Source organism: Papilio polytes, unplaced genomic scaffold (genome assembly GCF_000836215.1).
Source record: "Papilio polytes unplaced genomic scaffold, Ppol_1.0 DF823923.1, whole genome shotgun sequence".
NCBI lineage: Eukaryota > Metazoa > Arthropoda > Insecta > Lepidoptera > Papilionidae > Papilio > Papilio polytes.
Genome location: NW_013525281.1, coordinates 4,012,961 through 4,037,875, shown reverse-complemented (window position 1 = coordinate 4,037,875; position 24,915 = coordinate 4,012,961). Strand labels below are relative to the sequence as shown.

The following is a 24,915-nucleotide window of genomic DNA, read 5'->3' as shown; positions in this document are numbered from 1 at the left end:
GTTTTTTAGCAGTTGGTCTATCCGCCGGACGCCACTCATCATGTTTAGGTTGTTCGAAATCACCTTCGGGTTTCAAATTATCCTTAGGTCTCTTTTGCGTCGGACGCTCAGCAGGACGCCATTGATCCTTTTCAGGAGTTGTGAATTCGCCTTCAGGCCGTAAGTTATCTTCTGGTTTTTTAGCAGTTGGTCTATCGGCTGGGCGCCACTCATCATGTTTGGGTTGCTCAAATTCACCTTCCGGTTTCAAATTATCCTTAGGCTTCTTTTGCGTAGGGCGTTCAGCAGGTCTCCATTGATCCTTTTCAGGTGTCGTAAATTCACCTTCGGGTCTCAAATTGTCTTGTGGCTTTTTCGGTGTTTGTCTATCAGCTGGACGCCATTCATCTTGTTTGGGCTGATCAAATTCTCCTTCGGGTTTCAAATTATCCTTAGGTCTCTTCTGCGTCGGACGCTCAGCAGGTCGCCATTGATCCTTTTCAGGAGTTGTGAATTCACCTTCAGGCTTTAAGTTGTCCTCTGGTTTTTTAGCAGTTGGTCTATCCGCCGGACGCCACTCATCATGTTTAGGTTGTTCGAAATCACCTTCGGGTTTTAAATTATCCTTAGGTCTTTTTTGCGTTGGACGCTCAGCAGGACGCCATTGATCCTTTTCAGGAGTTGTGAATTCGCCTTCAGGCCGTAAGTTATCTTCTGGTTTTTTAGCAGTTGGTCTATCAGCTGGGCGCCACTCATCATGTTTGGGTTGCTCAAATTCACCTTCCGGTTTCAAATTATCCTTAGGCCTCTTTTGCGTCGGGCGTTCAGCAGGTCTCCATTGATCCTTTTCAGGTGTTGTAAATTCACCTTCCGGTCTCAAATTGTCTTGTGGCTTTTTCGGTGTTTGTCTATCAGCTGGTCGCCACTCATCATGTTTAGGTTGTTCGAAATCACCTTCGGGTTTCAAATTATCCTTTGGTTTCTTCTGCGTCGGACGCTCAGCAGGTCGCCATTGATCCTTTTCAGGAGTTGTGAATTCACCTTCAGGCTTTAAGTTGTCCTCTGGTTTTTTAGCAGTTGGTCTATCCGCCGGACGCCACTCATCATGTTTAGGTTGTTCGAAATCACCTTCGGGTTTCAAATTATCCTTAGGTCTTTTTTGCGTCGGGCGTTCAGCAGGTCTCCATTGATCCTTTTCAGGTGTTGTGAATTCGCCTTCCGGTCTCAAATTGTCTTGTGGCTTTTTCGGTGTTTGTCTATCAGCTGGACGCCACTCATCATGCTTAGGTTGTTCGAAATCACCTTCGGGTTTCAAATTATCCTTAGGTCTTTTTTGTGTCGGACGCTCAGCGGGTCGCCATTGATCTTTTTCAGGAGTTGTGAATTCACCTTCAGGCCGTAAGTTGTCTACTGGCTTTTTAGCAGTTGGTCTATCCGCCGGACGCCACTCGTCATGCTTAGGTTTTTCAAATTCACCTTCAGGTTTTAAGTTGTCTTGGGGTTTCTTTTGGGTTGGACGTTCAGCGGGTTTCCACTCATCTTTTTTAGGAGTCGTAAATTCACCTTCTGGCTTCAGATTATCTTGCGGCTTTTTGGGTTTTTGTCTTTCGGCAGGTCGCCATTCGTCTATTTGTGGTGTTTCAAAATCACCCTCTGGTTTTAAGTTATCACTGGGTTTAATTTTCTTTTGCCTAACATCAATTGTTTCATGTGTTTTATACTCTTCCTGTGATGTCGTAACTGTTTCTACATTTTCTGTGGAGTAAAACTTCTCAAAATCTTCCTTTGTCCATGTTCGACGACGATGAGGACGTTCAACAATGGTATTTTTTTCCGTATAATCACTTTGATTAGAAGTTATAAATTCTATTTCACCTTCTCTTATTAAATTGTCGGTTTTTCGAGTAACTAAGGTAGTTCTTTCGACAGTATCAGTGTAATCAATAAATTCAGATTTTGAAGTAGTGTCGGTTATCATGTCTCCTTCTATTTTCGTCCAAGTGTTTCGTCGTACCGGTTTTGGTCTATCAACAGGTTTCACAGTGTACTCTGTTCTCGATGTGGTGGTATCTGTAAATAAATCAATCAAAATATTAACTAGTAGTTGTTGCGAAATAAAGTTAATGTATATATAATTAATGTATACATATTAATAATTTTAAATTGATAATTATCTTAAATTGTTTTAATTTTTTTTAATATTTTAAGAAAATAATATATCTTGCTCACCTGTAAATTCACCTTCCACTATAATGTTGTCCGTACGTCTTATAATTTCTGCCCTTTCTCCAGTAACTACTTTATAATCTTCTTCTATGGTTCTCCAAGTAGTAAATTCGCCTTCGGGGCGTAAATTATCTTTCGGTTTTTTAACAATAGATTTTTCGGCTGGTACAAATTCTTCTGGTTGGCGTTTTGCGAAGTCTCCCTCAGGCTTAAGATTATCTGTAGGTTTCTTTTGTACCGGTCTTTCGGCGGGTTTCCATTCATCTTTCTTCGGTGTTGTAAACTCGCCCTCTGGCTTTAAATTGTCTTCAGGTCGTCGAACCGGTTCTCTTTCACCAGGACGCCACTCTTCAGGTTTACGTTTTTCGAAATCTCCCTCTGGCCTTAGGTTATCCTCTGGTTTTTTTGGCTTCTGCCTTTCCGCTGGCCTCCAAGGTTCTTTCTCAGGTGTTTCAAAATCTCCCTCGGGTTTAAGATTATCATGCGGACGTCGCACCGGTGCCCTATCTCCCGGTTGCCATTCCTCAGGTTTCCTCTTCTCGAACTCTCCTTCAGGTCTAAGGTTGTCTTTCGGACGCCTCATCGGTTCTCTGTCGCCTGGGTACCATTCGTCGGGTTTCCTTTTTTCAAACTCTCCTTCTGGTTTCAAGTTATCTTCTGGTTTTCTCGGTTTTTGCCTTTCTGCTGGCCGCCATGGTTCTTTTTCAGGTGTTTCAAAATCTCCCTCGGGTTTAAGATTATCATGCGGGCGACGTACTGGTGCCCTATCTCCCGGTTGCCATTCCTCGGGTTTCCTTTTCTCAAAATCTCCCTCTGGTTTTAAATTATCTTCTGGTTTTGTAGGTTTTTGTCTTTCTGCCGGCCTCCAAGGTTGCTTTTCTGGAGTCATAAATTCACCTTCCGGCCTCAAGTTATCATCCGGTCGACGAACGGGGGCCCTATCACCAGGGCGCCATTCTTCAGGTCTTCGTTTTTCAAAGTCCCCTTCAGGATAAAGATTGTCTTCTGGACGACGTACTGGTGCACGATCACCTGGGCGCCAATCATCTGGTTGACGTTTTTCAAATTCACCTTCAGGTCTTAAATTATCAACAGGTTTCTTAGGTGTAGGACGCTCAGCTGGTCGCCAAGACTCTTTTTCAGGCGTGTTAAACTCGCCTTCGGGCCTGAGATTATCATTGGGCCGACGTATAGGAGCCCTATCTCCTGGACGCCATTCTTCTGGTCTCCTTTTCTCAAAGTCACCTTCAGGTCTAAGGTTGTCTTCTGGACGGCGCACAGGAGCTCTATCACCAGGTGCCCATTCCTGCGGCCTTCTGCTTTCAAAGTCACCCTCAGGTTTTAAGTTATCTTCGGGACGCCGTACAGGAGCTCTTTCACCGGGACGCCAATCTTCCGGTTGGCGTTTTTCAAAGTCGCCTTCAGGCCGTAAATTATCCTCTGGTTTTCTCGGTTTTTGCCTTTCAGCCGGTCTCCATGGCTCTTTTGAAGGAGTATCAAATTCTCCTTCAGGTTTCAAGTTATCTTCAGGTCGACGAATTGGAGTGCGATCACCAGGTTGCCATTCTTTGGGCTCCCGTCTTTCGAAATCCCCTTCAGGTTTTAAATTGTCTTCGGGGCGTCTAACAGGTGCCCTCTCGCCTGGTTTCCATTCTTCAGGACGACGTCTCTCAAATTCTCCTTCTGGTCTAAGGTTATCCTCCGGCTTTGTAGCTTTCGGTCGTTCAACAGGCTGCCAGCGAGGCCGCTCCGGTTCTTGAAAGTCTCCTTCAAGACGGAGATGGTCTTCGTGATGAACGGCAGTAGTACGACTGACATGTTTCTCGTCGTAATCTTGTTTGTATGCGGAAACCACGCTCGTCGTGTGCTCCACATCGAACAATGGCTCCGGGACATCGTTGTGTGGGCAACGGTGGCGCCTGGAAACATTTACAAAAATATATAAATAAAATCACAATATTCTTGTTCATAGATTTGATTAAGTAATAAAAAGCTTATAACCTAACATTCATTCACACCTTTTGAAACGATAAGGATGTAGATAAATTGGGAATCGTCGGGGCAGCGGCAAAGGCGGCAGCATCAGCGACCCGGCCATAACTTGCATCCATCTCGCTCACATCTCTCCACTTCGTTAACAACGACACACTATACTAGCTATATAAATCTCATTTGGTACTATTATCTCACACTTTTTAAAAGGCAATTGCATATTATTTTTTTGATGACCGTATTTAAAATAATTTCTTGTTACGCTGAATTTACAACCCATTGCTTTCACCGTTTTAAGTCCTAATTTTTTAAACAATGGGAATACATTATTGTATCACTTTTATACTTAACTTCGTCTGTAACTTGTAATTAATCTTTTAACGTTTTTTTTTCTATCCTAAGACCGGAATCATTTATTCTGTGAGCCTTCCGTTAAACACAAACGCGCGTTGTATACTGCCGCACGATTCGCCTTCGCATTCTAAAATTTCTCACGCAACTACTTACTAGGATTTTTTTATCCGCGATCTATGATAAAAAGAATAAACAGTTTTAACAAACAACTTCATATGCATATACTTTTCATTAACATCAATAACAAATCTTTCAGATTTAAATCCTGAAAACGGGGAATTAATCGATAGGATTTTGTTTCTATAGCAACTGTTTATTACATTTATTAAATACTAGCTTTCGCCCGTAACTCCATCCGCATTATATTTTAAAAAAACAAAAGTGAATAGACTATGTGTTCTTCCAGACTATCCTCTACGTCTACACCAAATTGTATCAAAATCCGGTCAACCGTTTAGGTTACAAACGCTAACAAACATTCATCCAAGCCTCTAAACATTCGCATTTATAATATTAGAATGATTTAACAAAGTCCTTATGTATTTATCTTTAAACATATTGGTTTTGTACTACTAAACGTACTAGGTATGTAATATTCTATCTAGGTATGTAATATTTAAAATTACGTTTAACGATAGAAATCTATGTAAATAACAACTCATCTCCTTATTTTTTAACAACTAGGTAATACATAAATTAAACAAAGTCGTAGTAATTTATTACTGCAATGAAACTTTAAGATCGTCTGATGCACAAAGGCGAAGCAAAGGGGTTAAGTAGGCGGCAGTAGCATTCCAGATTTAGCTATGACTCAGGCAATCGTAAGGAACACAATGAACCCTTCATTACACCAGCGCCGTTCTCATTTAACTTAGGCCTATAGTTTTTATTGGGTAACAAGATATCTTCATTAGTACGAAAAGGATGATTTCTTTGTATCCGTAGAAATGTCTAGAAGAGATTTGAATTTATAAAAAAAAAACAAAAGTAAAATGAGAATGATATTAAAAAATCTTCTACAAATTTAGCTCAGAATCGACAATATCAGTGTAAAATATAGATAATCGTTATCAAAAAGCTTCGTTTCAGTATCGACGTGATAGATAATTGAAAGCCCTTAGCTATTGTAAACGGTCGCATAGCAACGCGCAACAAACACATCCTACATAATTACACCCAGTCTGTAGAACGAAGGTTTTCTACGAAAATCGTAGGAACATTTTTTTCTTTCCATTCACGTTACTTTAATATTTTAGTATATTATTTAGAATATTTCTTGTTTGATTATTAAATTATTGATTTTAGTTTGTTATGTTAATTATTTGAATAGGAAATGCATTTGTATATGTTTATTAGATTATCTATTATGACGTTAAAAGGAATATCCGGTTTGTTGCAATAAATGTAACCTAATTGGTTAAGTCAATAACAGAAATGCAAAAACATGACTATGTCAAATACGACGCAATTTGAATTAGACCTATTGATGACACAGCGACTTTCTGAATAAGCTTTCATTGCCTTGTCTTGCAAGTTTGGCTAGTGTAGATCCCAGAATTAATTAGAATAAAATGTAGTCTATACAGATATTATAGAGTGAAAAGATTTGTATTTCTCTATGTATTGAAATAACTCAAAAACTACTGGGTCGATTTCAAAAATTCTTTCACCATTATAAAGATACGTTACCACTTAGTAACAATGGCTATATTTTTTAATTTCACGCGGGGGAAGCTGCGAACAACAGCTAGTCATAAATAAGATGACATCATCGTTGTTATGCAGAAACATACATGCAAATGTTTAATAGAAAAATAAAATATTAATGTTATCCTTGTCCGCTTAGAATTCTTCATTTATTTATTTTTATATATTTTATATACAGGACATTTACTTGTAAGGCATAAATATAACATATTTTTCACGAGATGCATAATGAGTTTTCTCTTACAAACCGTGTGTCTTGTAAGGTCATGTGAGTCAGAACAATATTCTCAGATATGTCACGGCCGGCGTGTTCACAGAAGCCCTTGTTGCTTATACAGAAATTACCTCATTGAAAAACTTCATGTTGTTTTTATCCTTATTTGTATATAGGTCGTTCGGTTTATAATGTTTACGTTTGCATTGACAAAAGTAAAAAGTGTTTATTCAATGAAAAGTGAAGAATTGAAATCTCTGAATTCTAATATTTAGTTTTGGTTTCTCTAAAGTCGCAGGTTCGCATGAAAACTAGCGATTAGTAAAAAAGAAACATGATATCATTGGGAGAACATTCTGGAATATATTTCACAAGATCTAGAAATATTAATGGACGCAAAACGTTTACATTGTTTTATAATTTTTCTCCCTAAAAATGTTTTATGTGCCTTTAACTTGGATAAGAAAGTTGATATTTAGATCTTAATAGAAATTCCAGTTCTCTGTATATTGCTGCAATTTGCATGTGGTATGAATAAAGCATTTGTTGTTGCAGCTTGAGTCACGACTAAGCAAGCGCTGACGGGATCGAAGATGTTCTCTATATTGGGACGATTACTCAACCGTCGACTCGACTCCACTCAAATATTACACAGAATTCCGATGATTCAAAAATCACATAACGAGATTTATTTACAAAAATAATTAGCTTTTTGTAAATCCAATAATAATGATACATTTAATTATACTTGACTAATGTTTTTGTTAGTTTATTTTCAAAGCGGGTTACATTTGTCATTTTTAGCTATAATCTGAACTTAAAAAGCTTAGCAATAAATTTTCATTACGTCCATAATTGTATACTAGCTGTTGCTCGCGACTTCGTCCGCGTGAAATTAAAAAAACATATAGCCTATGTTACTCACATATAAATTACCTTTCTAACGCTGAAAGAATTTTTAAAATCGGCTCAGTAGTTTTTGAGTTATTTCAATACATACAAAAATACAAAGTTTTCCTCTTTATAATATTAGAATAGATTGGTTTCGAATTTAAATATTTATTAGATAACTTAACATAATTTCTTCAGCTTATAACTTAACCACTTATCATATTCAAAGCAGCTTAAATAAATCCCTCTATAACTTATTAAAGTTGTGTTGCTAAGATTGCTAGTTTTTGACACGTTCGATGCTAGCTGCGAGTTTATTTTAATAGGTAAAAATCGTTACGGCATTGAACGTGTTAAGAAGTGCTTTTTTTTACAAAAGGCAACAATTGTTCAACATTTTGGATTTATCATAAATCAGATACGAAATATAATTACAGAAATTGTAAAACATTAACAAACCAATTTGTTTTCGATGCATTTTTTGCAATTGCCAAGACTGTCAAGGTGATCCGCCTATTCAAGTTTTTCAAGTACGAAATAATCAAGCATAGGAAGTAATTTGAAATTATGGCATCACCGTAATCGGCTATGTTGGCCGTTCATATTTAGCGTGGGCTTTTTATATGCAATTATGACGTCATGTATCAAGCCAATATGAACACGATAACTCAAACATTAACTAAATCTTACAAATAAATACTTCTGAGTTTTTATTTGCGGATGATCTGTAAACGATTATAGACTGGACATGTCTAATTTTGGTCTTCACTAACAAAGTCGAGTTTTTAGAAATTCGATGAATGAATTATTCCTAAATGATACATGTTTAAGTATACCTAAAAATCTTGTAACTAATAAATTGAAAATTTTCTTTACAAATTACCGTATCAGTCCTGTGTAGAGGCCAATATCATTGTTTATAGTATTTTTGTATTAAATGTCAGTAATATGAGAATAATTTAATTACGCAATAACTGAAAATATATTCCACTTAAAGTATATTCCATTTTAACAATCTTGAAACATTCCCACATCGTTGACCTTTTATATAACCTCTCAGTTATACTACAAAGGTGATCTTTTTGACCTTAACAAAACTCATATGAAAGAGAAATGAATATTTAAGTACTTAGCGCTTATAGCATTTTTTATTTCTTATTCAAAACGATGAAAAAATTGGAAGGTTTCTATGTAACAAATCGTAGTAATTTTATGAATAGAGAGATAGTGTCATGCGCGGCGTTTGCAGCCATATGGTCGACGACCTTCTACAACATTGGCATTAGTGACGGCCTGTCTAACAGTTCTTACACCTACATGATTTTTATTATATCTGTATTGGAACTTATTGTATAGCCAAAATATACTTTACAAAGAAAAATAACTAAAACATAGCGTTGGTCTTGTCGTAATGTTTTAAATCCCATGGTTCTAGAAAAAAGTCGAATAATTAAATCTAAGTTAAGAAAATTAAAACACGAACAATTTATAACACTGGTTATTATAATCAAATTTTTTAAAAAAATTAACTCAATCTTAACGTTCAGTTAGCCCATAGATTTGAGTATCAGATGTTTTTAATTTTGTCTACAAAATAAACTGTTTGGTTTAATAAAATTTTCCACAGAAGGAGAAAAATCGAGAAATATTGTGTTGGTAACACGATCATGATTTATTTAACAAGGTGACGATTCATAAAAGAGTATAAATAAAGCGTTACTTATAAACGTAAACAGTTACGGTGAGTACCAGTGCAAAATATTGCTCTCCTTCACATTATCTTAGAAAACAACAGAAATAAAATGTTGTTATATACTTCTTAAATAAAATTACCAATTACAATACGTAGTATGTAATTACATGATATCAAATCGACCTGCTTGTGGTAAGGCAAGTACTAACGGTAGGTAAGTAATAATCCTAGCGGCATCGTAAAAGGATACGACTGTCATTATGTATGCTTACCACGTTCGTTACATGCTAATAACAAATCATAACAGTGTAATATAAATAAAATATTAGTATGCAGTAGAGAAGCGTCTGATATTGTTTTGTTAAAACTTTCTTAAGATAATTGTCCAACTTTGATGTCTGGTGTAGGTAACGACTAGATTCGGGATCCTGAACTAGACAAGACCATAAGACGGTAAGTAGTATAATGTAGTTCCCAGTATATTTTATATATCGTTATTAGTCGATTTATATTGTTCTCTAGAGAGTTCTGTAATTGAGGTTATAACATCTGTTTAATACGAGTTAAATTGTTTTCCTTATACACATTATACAAAGAAATGTCTTCTCGCAAAGACCTAAATACTTGAAAGGAACCATAGTAGCTAGCTGGCGGTTGGCGCGCCATTTTAGGCGTCGACGGGCAGCAACTTTCCAGCGTCATTTGGGTCGTTCTTTAGCGACGCCATATTTGTTCTGTCACCAGACATTTCGTAACCATATTCAGTATCCATATGATAGCTTCCTGAATTTTACTGAATAAATAATAACTTTAAACAATTTTGAAGCAGGTAATAAGGTAACTTTATTTCTTTGTACACGTCACGTCGGTGACGTCAGCTTTTTATCAATGTTTCCATCAATACATATAATAAAATTGGATTGTCTGTTTATAATATCTAAAGAAAAATGCTAGATTTCGGGAAGATGACATAGATATGCATATTATAAGCTACTTTATTATCGTAATTTTGCGTGGATGAAGTCGCGGGCAACAGGTAGTATTCAAATAAAGTGGTAATAAGAAAGTCACGGAATGCAGAAAATGCGATGAATTCATCTGTCGCTTTGACGTAAATAATCGCTTTCAAGGTTTAACGCGCGTGATAAGAATTCATGAATTTGTAACGCAAAATGGCAGACACGGTAGAGATGTAATATCAAATGTTTTACAAGCGTATAATGTAACTACATACCAGCCTATCGCTTAATTTATAACTAAATCAATTAAAAATGGATTCGTTTTTAAATGCAACACTTTGTTATGATTTAGTAAGAAACAATAACAAAACAGAATTAAAAAAAAAAAAACATTTATAAAGATGTTATTTTTGCTGGAATGAGAATCATTCTTCTGATTCTTTACAGGCTTTCATCAAGTTAGAATCAAGTAAAGGACATATATTATAACATCGAGGGTTGCAAGGAAATCATTCAAAATGCAGTTAAAGTTGTCTCCAGAAAAAAACGAAATACTGCCTTATTCGGTGTAGTCGGTCCGCCTTCAAAAACCGCGCTGTTATGAACGCAAGTAAACAAGTATAAGAAACGAGTTTAAGCGAGGACGTAGTGGGCGCTATGAGATCACCGCCGCGAATATACCGCTGAGGTCGAGCCTCGAGCTCGAGCCTGGCACTCACACTCGTATCTTTCTAATTGACGCACCGATTTTATTTACAATGCCCCGGCTTTTACTGCTCTCACAAAGATAAGATGACATACAGAGTGTAGACAAATCATACAATGCTGTGGTACTTTATTTATATCGGTTGCCCGTTTCAATAGGGACTATAAAACAAGAAATTATCGCGGCTTAGGCTACGTTACGGTATAACACTCCAAACTTTCGTTACCAATGGTAGTTAAACCGATTTTCCAAATAAATGAGGTTATCAATTCGCCTGTATTTTTTTTTATTTTAATATCACATAGTCTGCATAGGTGTATATTAATTTTGCCTAATGCAGCGGAGCTATTTACAGCATTGTTTTTTTTTACTCTTGTTCTAAAAAGAATAGAATGCTATTTTTAAAGTAAACAAACATGATATAATTCCATACGTGGAAGACGCAATAAAGATTGAGATCGTTCAACAATTTCTAAAGGCGATGTTAAGGTCAATTTAAAGACGAAGTAGATTTTTCAATTGAGGCAACGAGTGGGCGAGATGGACCGACAGACTTGCTTATTGTTCACATTAGAGAACACGCTGATGATATCAGTAGAGTTGTGTACACAAGTGGCGAGATGCAATGGCATTTATAGCACAAGATGTTTATTGTAGCTAATGTCATGATGTGATAACCTTATTCGTTCAACATGTTGGACTCTCACTATTAGCAAAATTATATACAGAAAAAAAATATAATATTAAGACTTTGAATTGCGAAAACATAAAAACAACTTTCATTTAACTACGACGCGGAATTACCCAATCAATCTCAAATTAGGGAATAGAATCTTTTTTTACTTTTTTTAAAGCTTATAAGGAGATCTGTATCTTTTTTTTTAATCAGAATCACTTTGTGTATAATCTGCGGTACAGCCATATGATGTGGGTAAAAGTTGGCCCCGTCTCGCGGAACGCTCCCACTCAAAATTTGCATACAATACTTGTAAATCGCGCTACAAATTTCTCGGTATCGTCGACGCGGCGAGTCGTGATGTTTATACATGTATAAAAAGCGAGCGATGCCACGTTTCGCAAACAAATTCATCGAAATGTATGAGCGAATGAGTTAAAATATCAAATAAATAAAAAGATTTGACTCATTTTCACGTTCATGACCGTGGGACAGAGTCAAGGTTATTCTGAAAGACAGATCATTGTTAAGTTACATATAAACAATTTTATAATTTTATTCAACTGAATACGTTTGTATGTGTAATGTTGTAGACGTATAATTAAATACATAACTATTTTTAAATATGTTTTCCTATTCAAAAAGGCAAAAAATAAAATATAGAGTCTTTAATTGACTATCTAAAGGACTTAGAAATAATATCTAAATATTATAGATGTTCCGCTGATTATCACATTCTACTATTTAAAAAAAACTAACATAACCTAAATATATTGGCTTGCAACACAACAATGCCACGTCTATTATAATTAGTCTTAATTGTTTCGCATCCTATAAAGGGTACAGAATAAATGTATTCGGCTATCTTACATGTATACCCTAGGGGTTCTACGTGCGCTGAATGCTTAGGACACCTAGGATCACATAAATCTAATCACGTACAAAGCTAGGCATGTGACAATGCGCTATGAACATTTACAAACTTTAACAGTGAAATTTTATAACATAACGATACTAACTATTTAGTATTCAATTGGTGTCCATACATCGACAAGCTATAGTCATTTGAAAGTTAAATCGTATTTCCAAACAATGCTTTAATTGGGAAATAAAACTAACTAACTATATTTCTGACATGCAAAATCGTACATGAAAAGAAAACAATATTTTAATCAAATAGAATAACAACACAAGGGAAGAGTCAGAAAAAAAACAGTTTTTGACAAAAATAATCAACATAACATAAAACATAACATAGTCTTTGTTACTCACAGATAAATGACCATTGTAATGATGAGAGAATTATTAAAATCGACTCAGTAGTTTTTGAGTTATTTCAATACATACAAAAATACAAATCTTTTCTCTTTATAACATTAGTATAGATTTGAAATGTAGTCAATAAAACAAAGTTCGTTTTTGTTTGTGCAATAAACAATTAAGACGATTGATAGAAATTGGTCAATACTTCGCTTTGTGAATGAGCCAACAAACATGAGCATACAAAGGCGTTTCTGCTACAGTGTTGCAATACACAATAGCAATCCGTCATGCTGTTGAACACGTTCGTAGTGTAGTACCTGTCGACACACATGAGTACAACTGCCCGGTGTCTATGGTCACATAACATATACAAACGACTTATAAAAAGCGTAAAATATCTATGTTTAGATGTTTTATTTAAAGAATTCCTAAATGACCACTGTGGATTTTGACTGTCGAGATCTTACTAATGTTATAAGAGTTAGAGTTTGTAGCCTAAACGGCTGAACGGATTTAGATAAAATTTGGTATAGCTGTAGAGGATAGTCTGGAAGAACCCATAGGGTATTTATTTTTTAATTTCGGACGGGGGGCGAAAGATATATAAAAGACGTCACAATTCTGTTAAAATCCGTCAACCAGACATGAAATTATTGAAGCAATGACACATAATGGTCAGTGATAAGAGGAGTCATAAATAATTTCGTATTAATAGGTTCATACACCTCATGACTAAGTTAAAACTATTGTTACGACCAATATTAATAATTAATTGTTTGTTAAAAAACAGTAGGAAAACCCTCTATTAAATAATATGAAAATACGCAGCTAGATAATGTTATTTCTTATTTCAATTACTCTTTAAATTGAAATATGATCATAAGTTTGCAAATTTTCACCCTATTTTATCCTTCTGAGGTACTTTGTTTTAAGGATCGTTGTTTTATAACCTATAAAATTATAAACACTATAGTTTATGTATAAACCAAGAAGATATAAATAATGTACTTTACCGCTAATGGACGCAAACAATTTACTGACTAAAGCAATGAGTAAATTGATTACCATACGACAAAAATAAAAATAAACGTGATCTAAATGTCGTTTATTATTCATTGTGGATATTTATTCTATTTCCAATAGCTGTTTATGTTCAAACATATCGTAGCATAAACAAAATAATCCATTTTTACTATTTCTATACGTAATATTTCGTTGAAATTTAATATAAAGAAATAAATTATTATGTAAACGTTATTTTACATGACAATTTAAATACGAGAAATAACTACTACCTCTAGCACATAGTTAAACTAACTTGCTTTACTTTCTAACAATCCTAGACAAATCAAGTTTTCTTCTAAATTTCTAATATGAATAAATTAAAAACCTGATTGCAGGATTAACTTGGAGACCAGTTTAAGATAACTGTAGTGTTGGCCAAGTGTTATTTAATTTTCTAAAGAATAAATGAGTACTTAAACTTTGGACATCTGTTGCCAAAGTACCCGTAAAAAAGATTGCTGTATTTCAAAGAAAACGACAGGAATTGCATGTAAAAGGCACACACCTTCAATTAAAACGTCGCACAATAGTTGTGCGACTGTCAATTGTTTCGCAGCTAAATCAACTATTTAGTTGCACACCTAAAAATCCAGTAGTGACCACACTTCTATAAGATCAAAGGAATCAAAGCGAGACTGAACAGTTGTGATAGTTTATTTTCAGGTGTGCGCACGCTCTAAGAAAATATTTTTGTCATTCATTAAAAAAATACGTAATCAAAGCATCAATTAGTGTAAAATGATGTTGACAAGTTGAATAGAATGTGAAAGCCAATAGTGAGCACAAACGCATTCAGACCGCAAATAGGTTAACTCTATTCGGTCTTATTAAACAGGTTGATTAGACGGAACTGCGGGCACAAACACGTTACACAATCGGTACACGACAAATCTGATTCATACGACTTTATTTTATTTCGTTTTACGTTTATTTTTAAATATGTGTTTACAAGGCTAGGGGATTTTTTTTTATAGAATTACATATAACAAATAACTGTGAACTTAAACGTTGAAAAACCAGACGAATTGAGTACCTCCTTCCTTTGGGAAGTCAATCAAAAAGACAAGATTTTATAAGGGATTTGCATTATTATTCAAAATTAACCTACAAAAAGTTATGTAGGCACATAATTTCAGTATGTGAACCTACAAGTAAAAAGAGTTTTATTATCCGCTATAGTGCCATCCAAACTGTAAAACTGCTCGGAATAGATGGCCCGCTTGTCATGCTCGCCACTCAGAACAGTTATTATGTTTGAATCTTATGATACCCGTGCTGGAGCACTAGTCACATATATCACATAGTCAATCTAATTTGCAACCTAAAAGTAGATTATTTTAGTTAAGGATTAGAATGCAAGTGTAAGTGCCAGGCGCGATGAGGTACGAATTAAGATTGCCCGACGTCGAGTTACTTCACACGAATACATTACGATAAAACCTGTTCGTAGCTACAGATAAACAAAAACTCAAACGTGAAATTCGTAAATGTAACAAACCGTAATTCATGAAAGTATTCCGTCATTATTCACGTGTTAAACTTTTGGAATAGCTAAAAATAATAATGGTAATAATAAGTGTAAACACCTGTCTTGTCATTTTTAAAGGCAGATGGTTTCTAACAAGTTCTTTTTAATAGTACAATTGTATGAACATTCAACTATGCTATTAGTAATAACTAATAATTACTAGAAAACCATATCCAATAGTAATTCCTAGAAAATTCTTAGGTATTTAAAAAAAATAATAAAGATAAACAATTAGTACTATAAGTTTTAAAAAATAATTAGCTTTTTTTCAATATCGTTTTGAATCTCACATATTGCTGTTATGTTTTAAATCAAAGGTATAGTGCGTAAATAATTTCCGACAGTAATTTACGGGCCGATGTAAAGTGTACTCAAGTCTGTACGTCGTCCGTAACACGGTATGTCAGGTCGACCTCACTCAAGGACTCTTGGCAACGACTGAACAATAAACATAAGAAATAGTAGTTTTTACATTCTTTCTACTTTGTATTATCATGTGTAAAGAAGATAAACTATTATTTCATGTAGTTATAGGTACTTTTCTATTCAATCGAATGAAATCTGGCATAGATATAGAGCACAGTCTGGAGGAACACGTAAGATTCTTACATTTTTTTTACTTGTTGGCGGAGTCGCGAGCGAAAGCTAGTATTTAAATGTATTTGGAAAAAAATACGTGGCATTTTCGGGGTTTGTATAAAAACATTGTTGTCTCTGTCTTTCCAAAGCGAATCAAAGGAAAAGTAATAGTAAAAGGATAGATGCTAAGTATAAGTGTTCCAATATTTGGCATATTTGCCCTTTAGTACTATTTCTTAATATATACATACATACATAGTTATTTTTCTAACTAGGTATAAGGAAAAAACAAAGCAAAGATATGACATCATACGGAAGTCCGAATGATTTGTTAAATGAAATATTTATGTGTACACAAGCCGTCTATACACCTAACCTCAAAGATAAACAATTGTCTATGCTTTCAAATATTTGTTGTGTATGCGATAACCTATTACGGGAAAGACGCAAGACATTGTTATCAATAGCATGAGTGTTCATTTTTAAAACGTCAAACGACAAAGGTATTTTGAACTTTGGTAGTTTACCGTGAACTTCCATTGCCTAAACATTCGTAGAAAAAAGTATTGTTATCTCATTATTTTTCAAAGAATTTAAGAGAGAGAACAATGTTGTTGGACTGTAGTGAAAACCCAGAGTTATGACTTATTTTACAAAGACATTCGTCCAAATTATCACAGCTGTTTTTAGATGGTATGGTCGGCTTGGAATTGTCAGACTATCTAAACGAGTCTGGTATTGAGGGCGATGTTAATAGCTTTCAGTTCGATAAACTCCTACGCATCCGCATAAGGATTGAACAGAACCATTACTGCTTCGGTATTACTCATATCTACCATAAGGCAATCGCCTACCACTTCTGACGTTAACGACAGACATTAAGATCTCATTTATTGGGAATTATAAGTAGACAAATTTAATAGTTCACATATCTTGAACACAGAAGTGGATTGTTCATTCGGTGTGTGTTACTTAATAACAATTGAAGGTCGAACATTCGAAAACGAAAGATATTAGATTAGCCAGGCAAGGCATTGAGCCAAAACAATCTATTATCACGGCATGCAATTTACTATGGCGAAAAAAATTTTACAAATACAATTACGGCAAAATGGCATTCAGTGATTTCATTACCTAATCTCTTCTTAACATGTTCTACTTCAAAATTATGTTATCTTTGCGATTTTTTTTAATATTTTCGCTAACGCAATATTTTGGTTACATAATCCATGATAACATGATGGAGTATGGGTTCTTCTAACGCAGAGACAGTATAAAACGTAAAATGTTTAAATATTAACAATAATAACGAGGTGTCTATCTAAAAAAATCTAATTCATAACGTTGACCATGAACTTGGCACGATCTATTGTTTATTTTTGTCGTTTGTTATTAAACAAAACAAACTATTTGGCATTTGTTGCACAGATAATAAAATTATTGTAGACAAAGTGACTTCTTTTGTATATCGGATGACGCCAACACGCATATACCGTAAAGTACCAAACCTTACGTAATCAAAATCGTTTAGATGTAGAGTTTAGAGGCGTCCGTAATCTCCGTCATTTAGCGACGCCGACGCCCGGAGTCAGATTAACGAATTAGGAACAACGAAGCTTAAATACTACGGGCTTGATTTGTTCACTTTAACTATAACAATTTATTGAGCAAAACAAATGAGACAAGGGAAAATTGTAAAAATGTTAATTTAATCATTCCTTACTCCATTTTTTAAGGGCTGATGTAAAAAAGAGAAATCAAATGAACTAAGCCAAAAAAGATAACAAGACGCAGATTTCCATAAGATTTTTTGTCTGCATAAAAAAAATTGTTAATCACAAACAAATACGGTTGACTAAATACGGTAAGCACTCATTAAATAGGTATTGTGAGGTTTACACGATAAAACATCAATAAAAGCAAATGAACATTGAAACTACATTATATCGTTTGGTTCAATGTATATCACGTTGTTTGAAAAACATTAAAAATATTGAATCGTACAAAAATTTTATCAAAGTATTATGTTCCTTGTTATATCAGTTTTAGTAACCGCTCCTTATGAATCTTATCATTAAAAATTATCTGCATACAAGATAAGTTAAAAATATCGCGATAATTCGTTTATTGTTTTCAAATTTTTCTTTCCTCAAATTAAATTTAATATAAATATATTCTCAAATTAATATCAGCAGAGCTGTTTCAAGTATGATATTTCTACTGTAACGCATATAGTAATGACCATTCATCAATTTTAAATTTGCCAGAACGACCTGTGGTCGACACAATAGAGACTTATTTAGCTATGACGAGCTACGTTCATAAATTACCTAACTATTACACAGTACTGGAAATACCAACTGTATTTTATTTGTTTGATATGATTTAACAAACATAAAGCCAAAACTAACTTCATCTTGGGCAGAGACTTTTAGGGTTTATCCCACCACTGACTGATAGAGGCTGAGATAGCTTAAAATGACGTCACTGTCAGATAAAGTAACCAAACATGATATTTTAATAGCATATTTTATACGTTGGATTGTTATCTGACATTTTGCAAGAATTTGGTGGGAATGACTTTAAAAGTTTTATATCTATCTATATCCTTATTCTTTTCGCTATGTGATTTTTAGTAACTAATATTAATTATTATAACTCACCCACAAGTACAGATTTCGCAGATACACTGCTCCTTAACAACAGGTTTCTCTGGTTTCTTAGGGCCGGCGTGTCTGGGCCTGGTCTCGTCAATGTAGACGGTCTCCTCGACAACAGTCCTGTCGTCGCGCACCGTTTTCCTGTCATCAATGATGGTCTCGTCGTAAACGGTGGTGACGATGTCCTGTCTCGTGGTGTCGGTGATCGCATGATCTACGACGTCGTACTCCCGTACATCTCGAACTGTGCGGACATCCTTCTAAAAAAGTATTTTAAAACATCACTAACATGAACAAACATGGAATTTAAAGCTTTATATGAAGGTACTCAAAGTATCACTTACCAAGTTTTTGATGTCTAACTCGCTATTGTCTACAAAAACATCAGTTTTCACTTTCTCGTCTTCTTTAGCGTCTTCGTAGGTCGTTACTTTCCTTGTAATACCATTTTCAGTTATGTAACGTGTAACTTCAACCTGACTTCTAGTTTTATCAATTTCGTATGACTTTTTAATTAAATCAGCGTTGGTTGTCTTTACAACATTTATTTGCTCCGTGTCTACACCTTCATAAAGATCTTTAACGTCCTCGTTTATTTTTGTGCCAAAGGACACTTTGTCGATTCTCTTGAATGGGTACTTCTTTACAGTTTCGATAATGTCTTTCAGTACTCTATCATCAATATTTCTTCTAATAACTATATTTTTGTTGCTCACTGTAATATCTTTGTTTGAAGATGATGTCTCGATTATTTTCCGCAGATCACTTATAGATGTGAAGTCTTTAATATCTTTTGATGTCAATATGATATTATCGTGTGTGTCCTGACGCTTCAGGTGGTGACGTGGTTGCTCCGGCTTACCAAACGGTGACATATCTTTAGGGCGTTTAGGTCTGTCTTCATCTGTTTCGTACACAAATTTACCATTCCAAGTTCCCGTGCTTCTCTCATAGGTGGTTAGAGTGTCTTTAGTCTCTGAAGTGGTTTTTGAAGTGCTTTCCTTAGTAAGGTTTTGCTGTTCTTTTGTAATAAACTCAGTCGTTTTAGTTACATCTTTAACGTCACGATTATCAGTTCTTCTGTCGGTTGAGGTAACTTCTTGAGTATCAGAATACACAGTCTTGTCAGTCGAGTCTTTTATAATTCTACCTTGATCATCAACTCCACCCGAAGGCGGTTCCGTAATAGCAGGTCTTTTTGTAAAATCTCCTGAATATACATTTCTGGTAGAAGCAATTTCTTTGCCATCTCTATACAAAGCAGATTCTTCTGCAACATGGGTGGCACTTTTCGGTACACCATCTTTGCCGGTATCATAATAAGATTCTTTATCTAACACATGTCTAGTATATTCATGTTCAGGCTTTATCCCAGGGCCACTGACGTGATGGCTTTTTTCATGGGTCGCAAGTTCCTTACTGTCACCCCATTCCCTGTGGGAGCTATCGACAACTCTTTGCTTCCCATCGACTACTTCTACCACATAAGATGATGTCGATGCCTGCTGAGCGCTACTGGTGTTACTTTTTAGAATTTTCGTTGAAAAGTTAATGCTATCAGTATCTCGTACATCTAAGATATCTCCTACCTTCCTGAGTTCATTTTGGATTGTTGTATCATAGCCATAGAAGTTTGAAGAGTCAGTCCTGGTGTTTTGGTTGCGTCTTTGTAAGCTGGTAGTTTCATTAGTGGTGGAACTGCTTTCGACGATATTTGTGTTGCTTTGCGTAGTGTTAGAAACGTCAGATGTCATGGTGGTGTGGTGCACGTTGTCACGGGTTGACAACTGATCTTGAGTTGATTTAATCTGTTGGAAGTTGTCCTGATGCCGTGAGGTGGTGTTAGTATGCTGGATATTGTCTCGAGCAGTCATTTGATCTTGAATTGATTTAATCTGTTGAAGATTGTCCTGCTGACGTGACGTCACGTGAGTGTTCTGCACATTGTCACGTGTCAACATCTGGTCTTGAGTCGACTTAATCTGTTGGAGATTGTCCTTATGTGAAATAACATTGTGGTGTAAAGAGATTTGAGTTCCATCTTTGACGAGTCTCGAGTCCTCTCGAATAGTCATTTCACTTTTAGGTGGATTACCATTCTTTCCGGTGTCATATTTCGAATTCATGTCATAATTTTGTTGGCTGTGAACGGATTGGGGAGTAACATTGGTCCCACTTACACTCGCATAAGCTTCTTTCGATGACTGCTCTTTAGCATCGCCCCACTCCCTTTTCGAACTATCAATAATTCGTTCTTTTCCGTCAACGATTTCAACGACGTACGACGAAGATGACGATTTAGTAACACTACTGCTTGTATTTTCACTTGTCTGATTTGTCGAACTGAACTCCGTGGTTTTATTAGTCCGATCTAATGTACCTTCCGCTCCGTAAAAATTTCTAGAATCCGATTTAACGGTCTGACTTCTTTTCGAGCCGTCAGGGGAATGATAACTGTCCTTCTCGCGTTGGTTAACAAATTTCTTATCAGTTATTTTTGAGAAATTGTTTTTCATATCTCGACGAGATATAAACGATTGTTGTGTGGATTGTGTATTGGTTGCATTATCACGTTCCGATTGAAGCAAAGAATTAGTTGCATTCGCGCCCTGAGGTCTTCTAGTATAGGTGTTCGATCCTGTAGCGTTGTGTGCTGAACTGTCGATAAAAGCAGTGTTCAGGGTTTGATTTTCAATAGAGGAGTCCACGGTTCTGTCAAATGTCTGATTATGACTGACATTAGAATGTTGTACCGAAGTAGATGAAGATTGAATAGTCTCGCTCTTTGAGCTCTGCTGATGTACAGATGATGACTCTTGCAGCATGGAGTTTGAGACGAACTCGCCAGTGGTAGACTGAGCCATGTCACTTATGTTATGCTCATGCGATCTTGTCTGAGATAAATCAGTCACCGAGGGCGCTTCCGTTATAATATAATGCGGATGGCTGTTGTAATGCTCGGATATTGTGGAGCCGGTTATGGAAGCGTGATCGGTTACATCGGTAATCATAAGCGGGTCGTCCTCCTCGACCTTTACATCGATGTAGCGAATTTTTTTACCTGTTGAGCTGACCTTCTGCAGCGTGTTGCTGCTCTTCTGCACAGTGGACGTGCTGCTCTTCTGAACACTGCTCGACGCACTACTAGATGAAGTCACTTCGGACGCTTTTGTTTGTTTAGTCTTTTTATTTTTTATAGTCATTTTGCTTAGCACTGTATCGCGCGGTTAAAACTAATATAAAACTTAATATACGAGATTCTTAAAATTGTAACGATTAAATATTTTAAAATAAAAAGTAAACTTTATCACATAATAATTAGCGTTTTGCCATGTAATGTATACCGTCGCGAGAGTCGTTCGTGTCGGGGATATGCGCGCGCGCCGCTCGCGAGTGTTCCGCGCAGTCTGTACGCTGTCGATGGCCTGGCCTGTGGCTGCTGCGCTCTTGCCGCGGCGCGGAGAAGGCGAGAGCCCGCCCCGCTCCCGCCGCCCGTTGCCCCTTTCGCACCTTGGCGTGTGTCGCGTCGCCGTCGCCGTCGCCCACCGGACCTTGCGACACGTAAGCGCTCACATCTCGTAAGCGCTGAGCTGACTCGCTGTCAAGTCGAACTCATACCTAAAATGGCACATTCTGCTTTACCCCTTAATTGGCCGAAACTTTAGTGTCACGTTACGCATATTTTTACATAATTAAAAGCAAATATTAATTGCTAAATAAAGCTAAAAGCAATTTTGTTTATTAAAGCTTACAGTAAAGACAATGTTAAGGGATAATACAAATCCCAATAGCTGATTATAGTTACGGATTAACGGTCGTGAGTTCGAAACCCGACATTTGACTACTAGTGAACCAAATCCTAGCACAAGGTAATCTGAAGTCGTTGAAAAAGTAAGTAGTATGAGTAAACTAATAAGAATCTGCTGATATTTCAAGTACATTTTTTATTGTTTTTTTTATTATTTTTGATGAATGAACCGATGAGGAAGAAGGGAACAAAAAATTCAAAGCTGTGCAAAATGGTATTCCGTCCTTATTGTGTACAAAATGGTCGTCCCCTGAAATATATCTAGGCGTTGATATTCAAATGCTATATTCAAAGTCATTATTAATGCAAATACTTTTTAATTATTATTAGCAACCTACAGAGAAATTAGAAACTAATTACTTTTAAAAGCATTTCATTTAAGCAATCACCAGGTGTAATAATTATTTCATAATGCCACAAAAACGTTAAGTATAATTTGCTAATAGACGCCATAAATATTGTGGAGTACTGACACACTCTGTAAATATTTTGTATTACTATATAAAACATGAATGTAAAAAACAATATATGTGTGCAACTGTGAACCACATACTGCGGTGAGGTAATGACACAATATACATGAAATTTACATTTAAATTTGGCTTAGCTCGCTGTAGCACCAGGTAACGAGATTCGTTAACTCGACTTATTCAATTTAAATATGACCTCTTTTTTAATACCTCCATGCTTATTGGGTCAAGTACGTGTTAATCGATTACACTTTCGCTTGTTTCTACGTAACAAGCGTCACCAATCACTAAGATTTGTCATCATCAACTTGCCCTTATCCCTTACGGAGGGTGGGCACATTATGCTACTCTTCCATACATTTCAACCAGTCGTCATATCTGAATCCACTTCCTTAAGCATACCCTCTTTCACACAATTTATCCATACTTTATTCCTCTTCCTTTGTAACCATTCATTCTTAACACTTTCTGGTTTATGTCCCCATTGTCTCGTCGCATAACATGTCCATTACCACGCAAACCTTTTGCTTCTCAATTTCATTAAAATTTATATGATGATAAATGTAAAGAGAACCGACGGAAATACTGAAGTTGCAAATAGTAAATGGCTTACCTGAGGTTCCATCTAGTGACAATGCGGGGTACCAACCGTGGTTGGAGGCTAAAAACGAACGAAGTTTACTTTTTACGCAGAGATTTTTTGTCAACCTTATTGTAACTTTTAACTTTTAACTGCTTTAATACTGATCAGTGGATCACCCTGATGCTAACCCTTATGCGATTGGCTTCATTGCCATTAAAAGCTACAATCGAAGATGTTCGAAAGTACGTTATTAATAATTATGACTATGACCACACAATCCAATACTAATGCTGTGACTTAAATAATACGTCATCGTTAATACCGAATATGCCCACGATTTGCAAGGAAGGTACATAAAAAACATATTTACCAGCAGACTTAATAAAGTAAAGACAGGACAAGTCAGCAAGTTTTACATTCGTAGTCATTCAATCGACTTCGTAATTCAATTATTTTTATCTTGCGACCGCATGAAAACTTTCGAATTTTAAGATTGGAACGTAATGTTCGATTTTTAAAAACAAAGCAGATATTATACAACGACCGGTAACATTCACAGACATTAACCAAAGCCAGACGTGGGCTGCACAAGGCCCGTCTTTCGCTGCCTTTAAAAGGCTATGGTGGGCGAGTCGGTTTTGAATCATGCGCCCACCTCCAGCCTGCATGCAAGAGCCGCAAATAAATACATTAATCACAATTTTATACTTGTTATTTCACAAACTCATGAAATCTGAAAAGTAATATTACTTGGAAATGATCCCACTGTATGTATCAGACGTGGGACGCTAGCTACATTTACCTTAAATCGCTCATTATATGCGGTGTAGAGCATAAACATACATTTTTTTTTTAAAAAAAGGATCCCATTTTGGGTTTACTTTAAAACTAAAATCGATGAATTGCTTTCGGCATTATATCAAGATAATCTTTAAATTACGAAAAGATGCTGAAACTGTAGTTTCTTACAGGAAGACCAAGATAAAATTATAAAAGGGTTTTTGGCTGAAACACTACATGTTGGTGGCTTATCTTTTTCTTTATCACAGAATTCGGTAAATTTTAATGTGAACATTGACGATAATGAGTATGAATCAATCTACAATCCCTAAAATCGTATGTCCATGTAAAACTTTATGGTAAAATTATTTGATTATATATATTTTTTCAGGCATTTTACTTTAGACATTAATGTACAGAGAGCTAGGAATGAGGTCAACAATGACAGCCTCTTTAGCTCAGTGGTAGAGCACTGGTCTCGTAAACCAGGGGTCGTGAGTTCAATCCTCACAGGAGGCACAATAAATACAAACATTTTGCTAATAACGCTATACCCTTCTTAGAGCATATTTACATTCAGAAGAAATAAGTCATAGTAAATAGACACCTAATGAAACACCAAGCTTATGCCGCTATAAATGTTTTAATTTTTTTCTCCATCACATTTGTGGCTTTTAACTTCCTTTTTTAAAGAGAGCAGAAACGGGCATCATTAATTCTTTTATCTTTTCAGCGCCCTCTATTTCACAACCATATAGATTAAACGAGTACTGAACAGGGTT

The 24,915-nt window shown here is 35.7% G+C and overlaps 1 protein-coding gene and 1 non-coding gene across 2 annotated transcripts in view; one reads left to right on the top strand and one right to left on the bottom strand.

Moving 5' to 3' along the window:
- LOC106102106 overlaps window positions 1–21,917 on the bottom strand; it is a 26,693-nt gene extending 4,776 nt beyond the window's left edge. The window contains exons 1-4 of the mRNA XM_013281514.1: window positions 18,837–21,917; window positions 18,496–18,752; window positions 2,209–4,124; window positions 2–2,049 (exon numbers count right to left, since the gene is read on the bottom strand). Coding sequence (XP_013136968.1) covers window positions 2–2,049; window positions 2,209–4,124; window positions 18,496–18,752; window positions 18,837–21,695 — 7,080 coding nt within the window. The 5' untranslated portion in view covers window positions 21,696–21,917. The remainder of the gene's footprint in view (window position 1; window positions 2,050–2,208; window positions 4,125–18,495; window positions 18,753–18,836) is intronic.
- A 2,663-nt stretch (window positions 21,918–24,580) lies between these two features.
- On the top strand, window positions 24,581–24,652 carry Trnat-cgu. The gene has a single exon. It is a non-coding gene; the product is annotated as a tRNA-Thr (tRNA).
- Window positions 24,653–24,915: the final 263 nt, after the last annotated feature.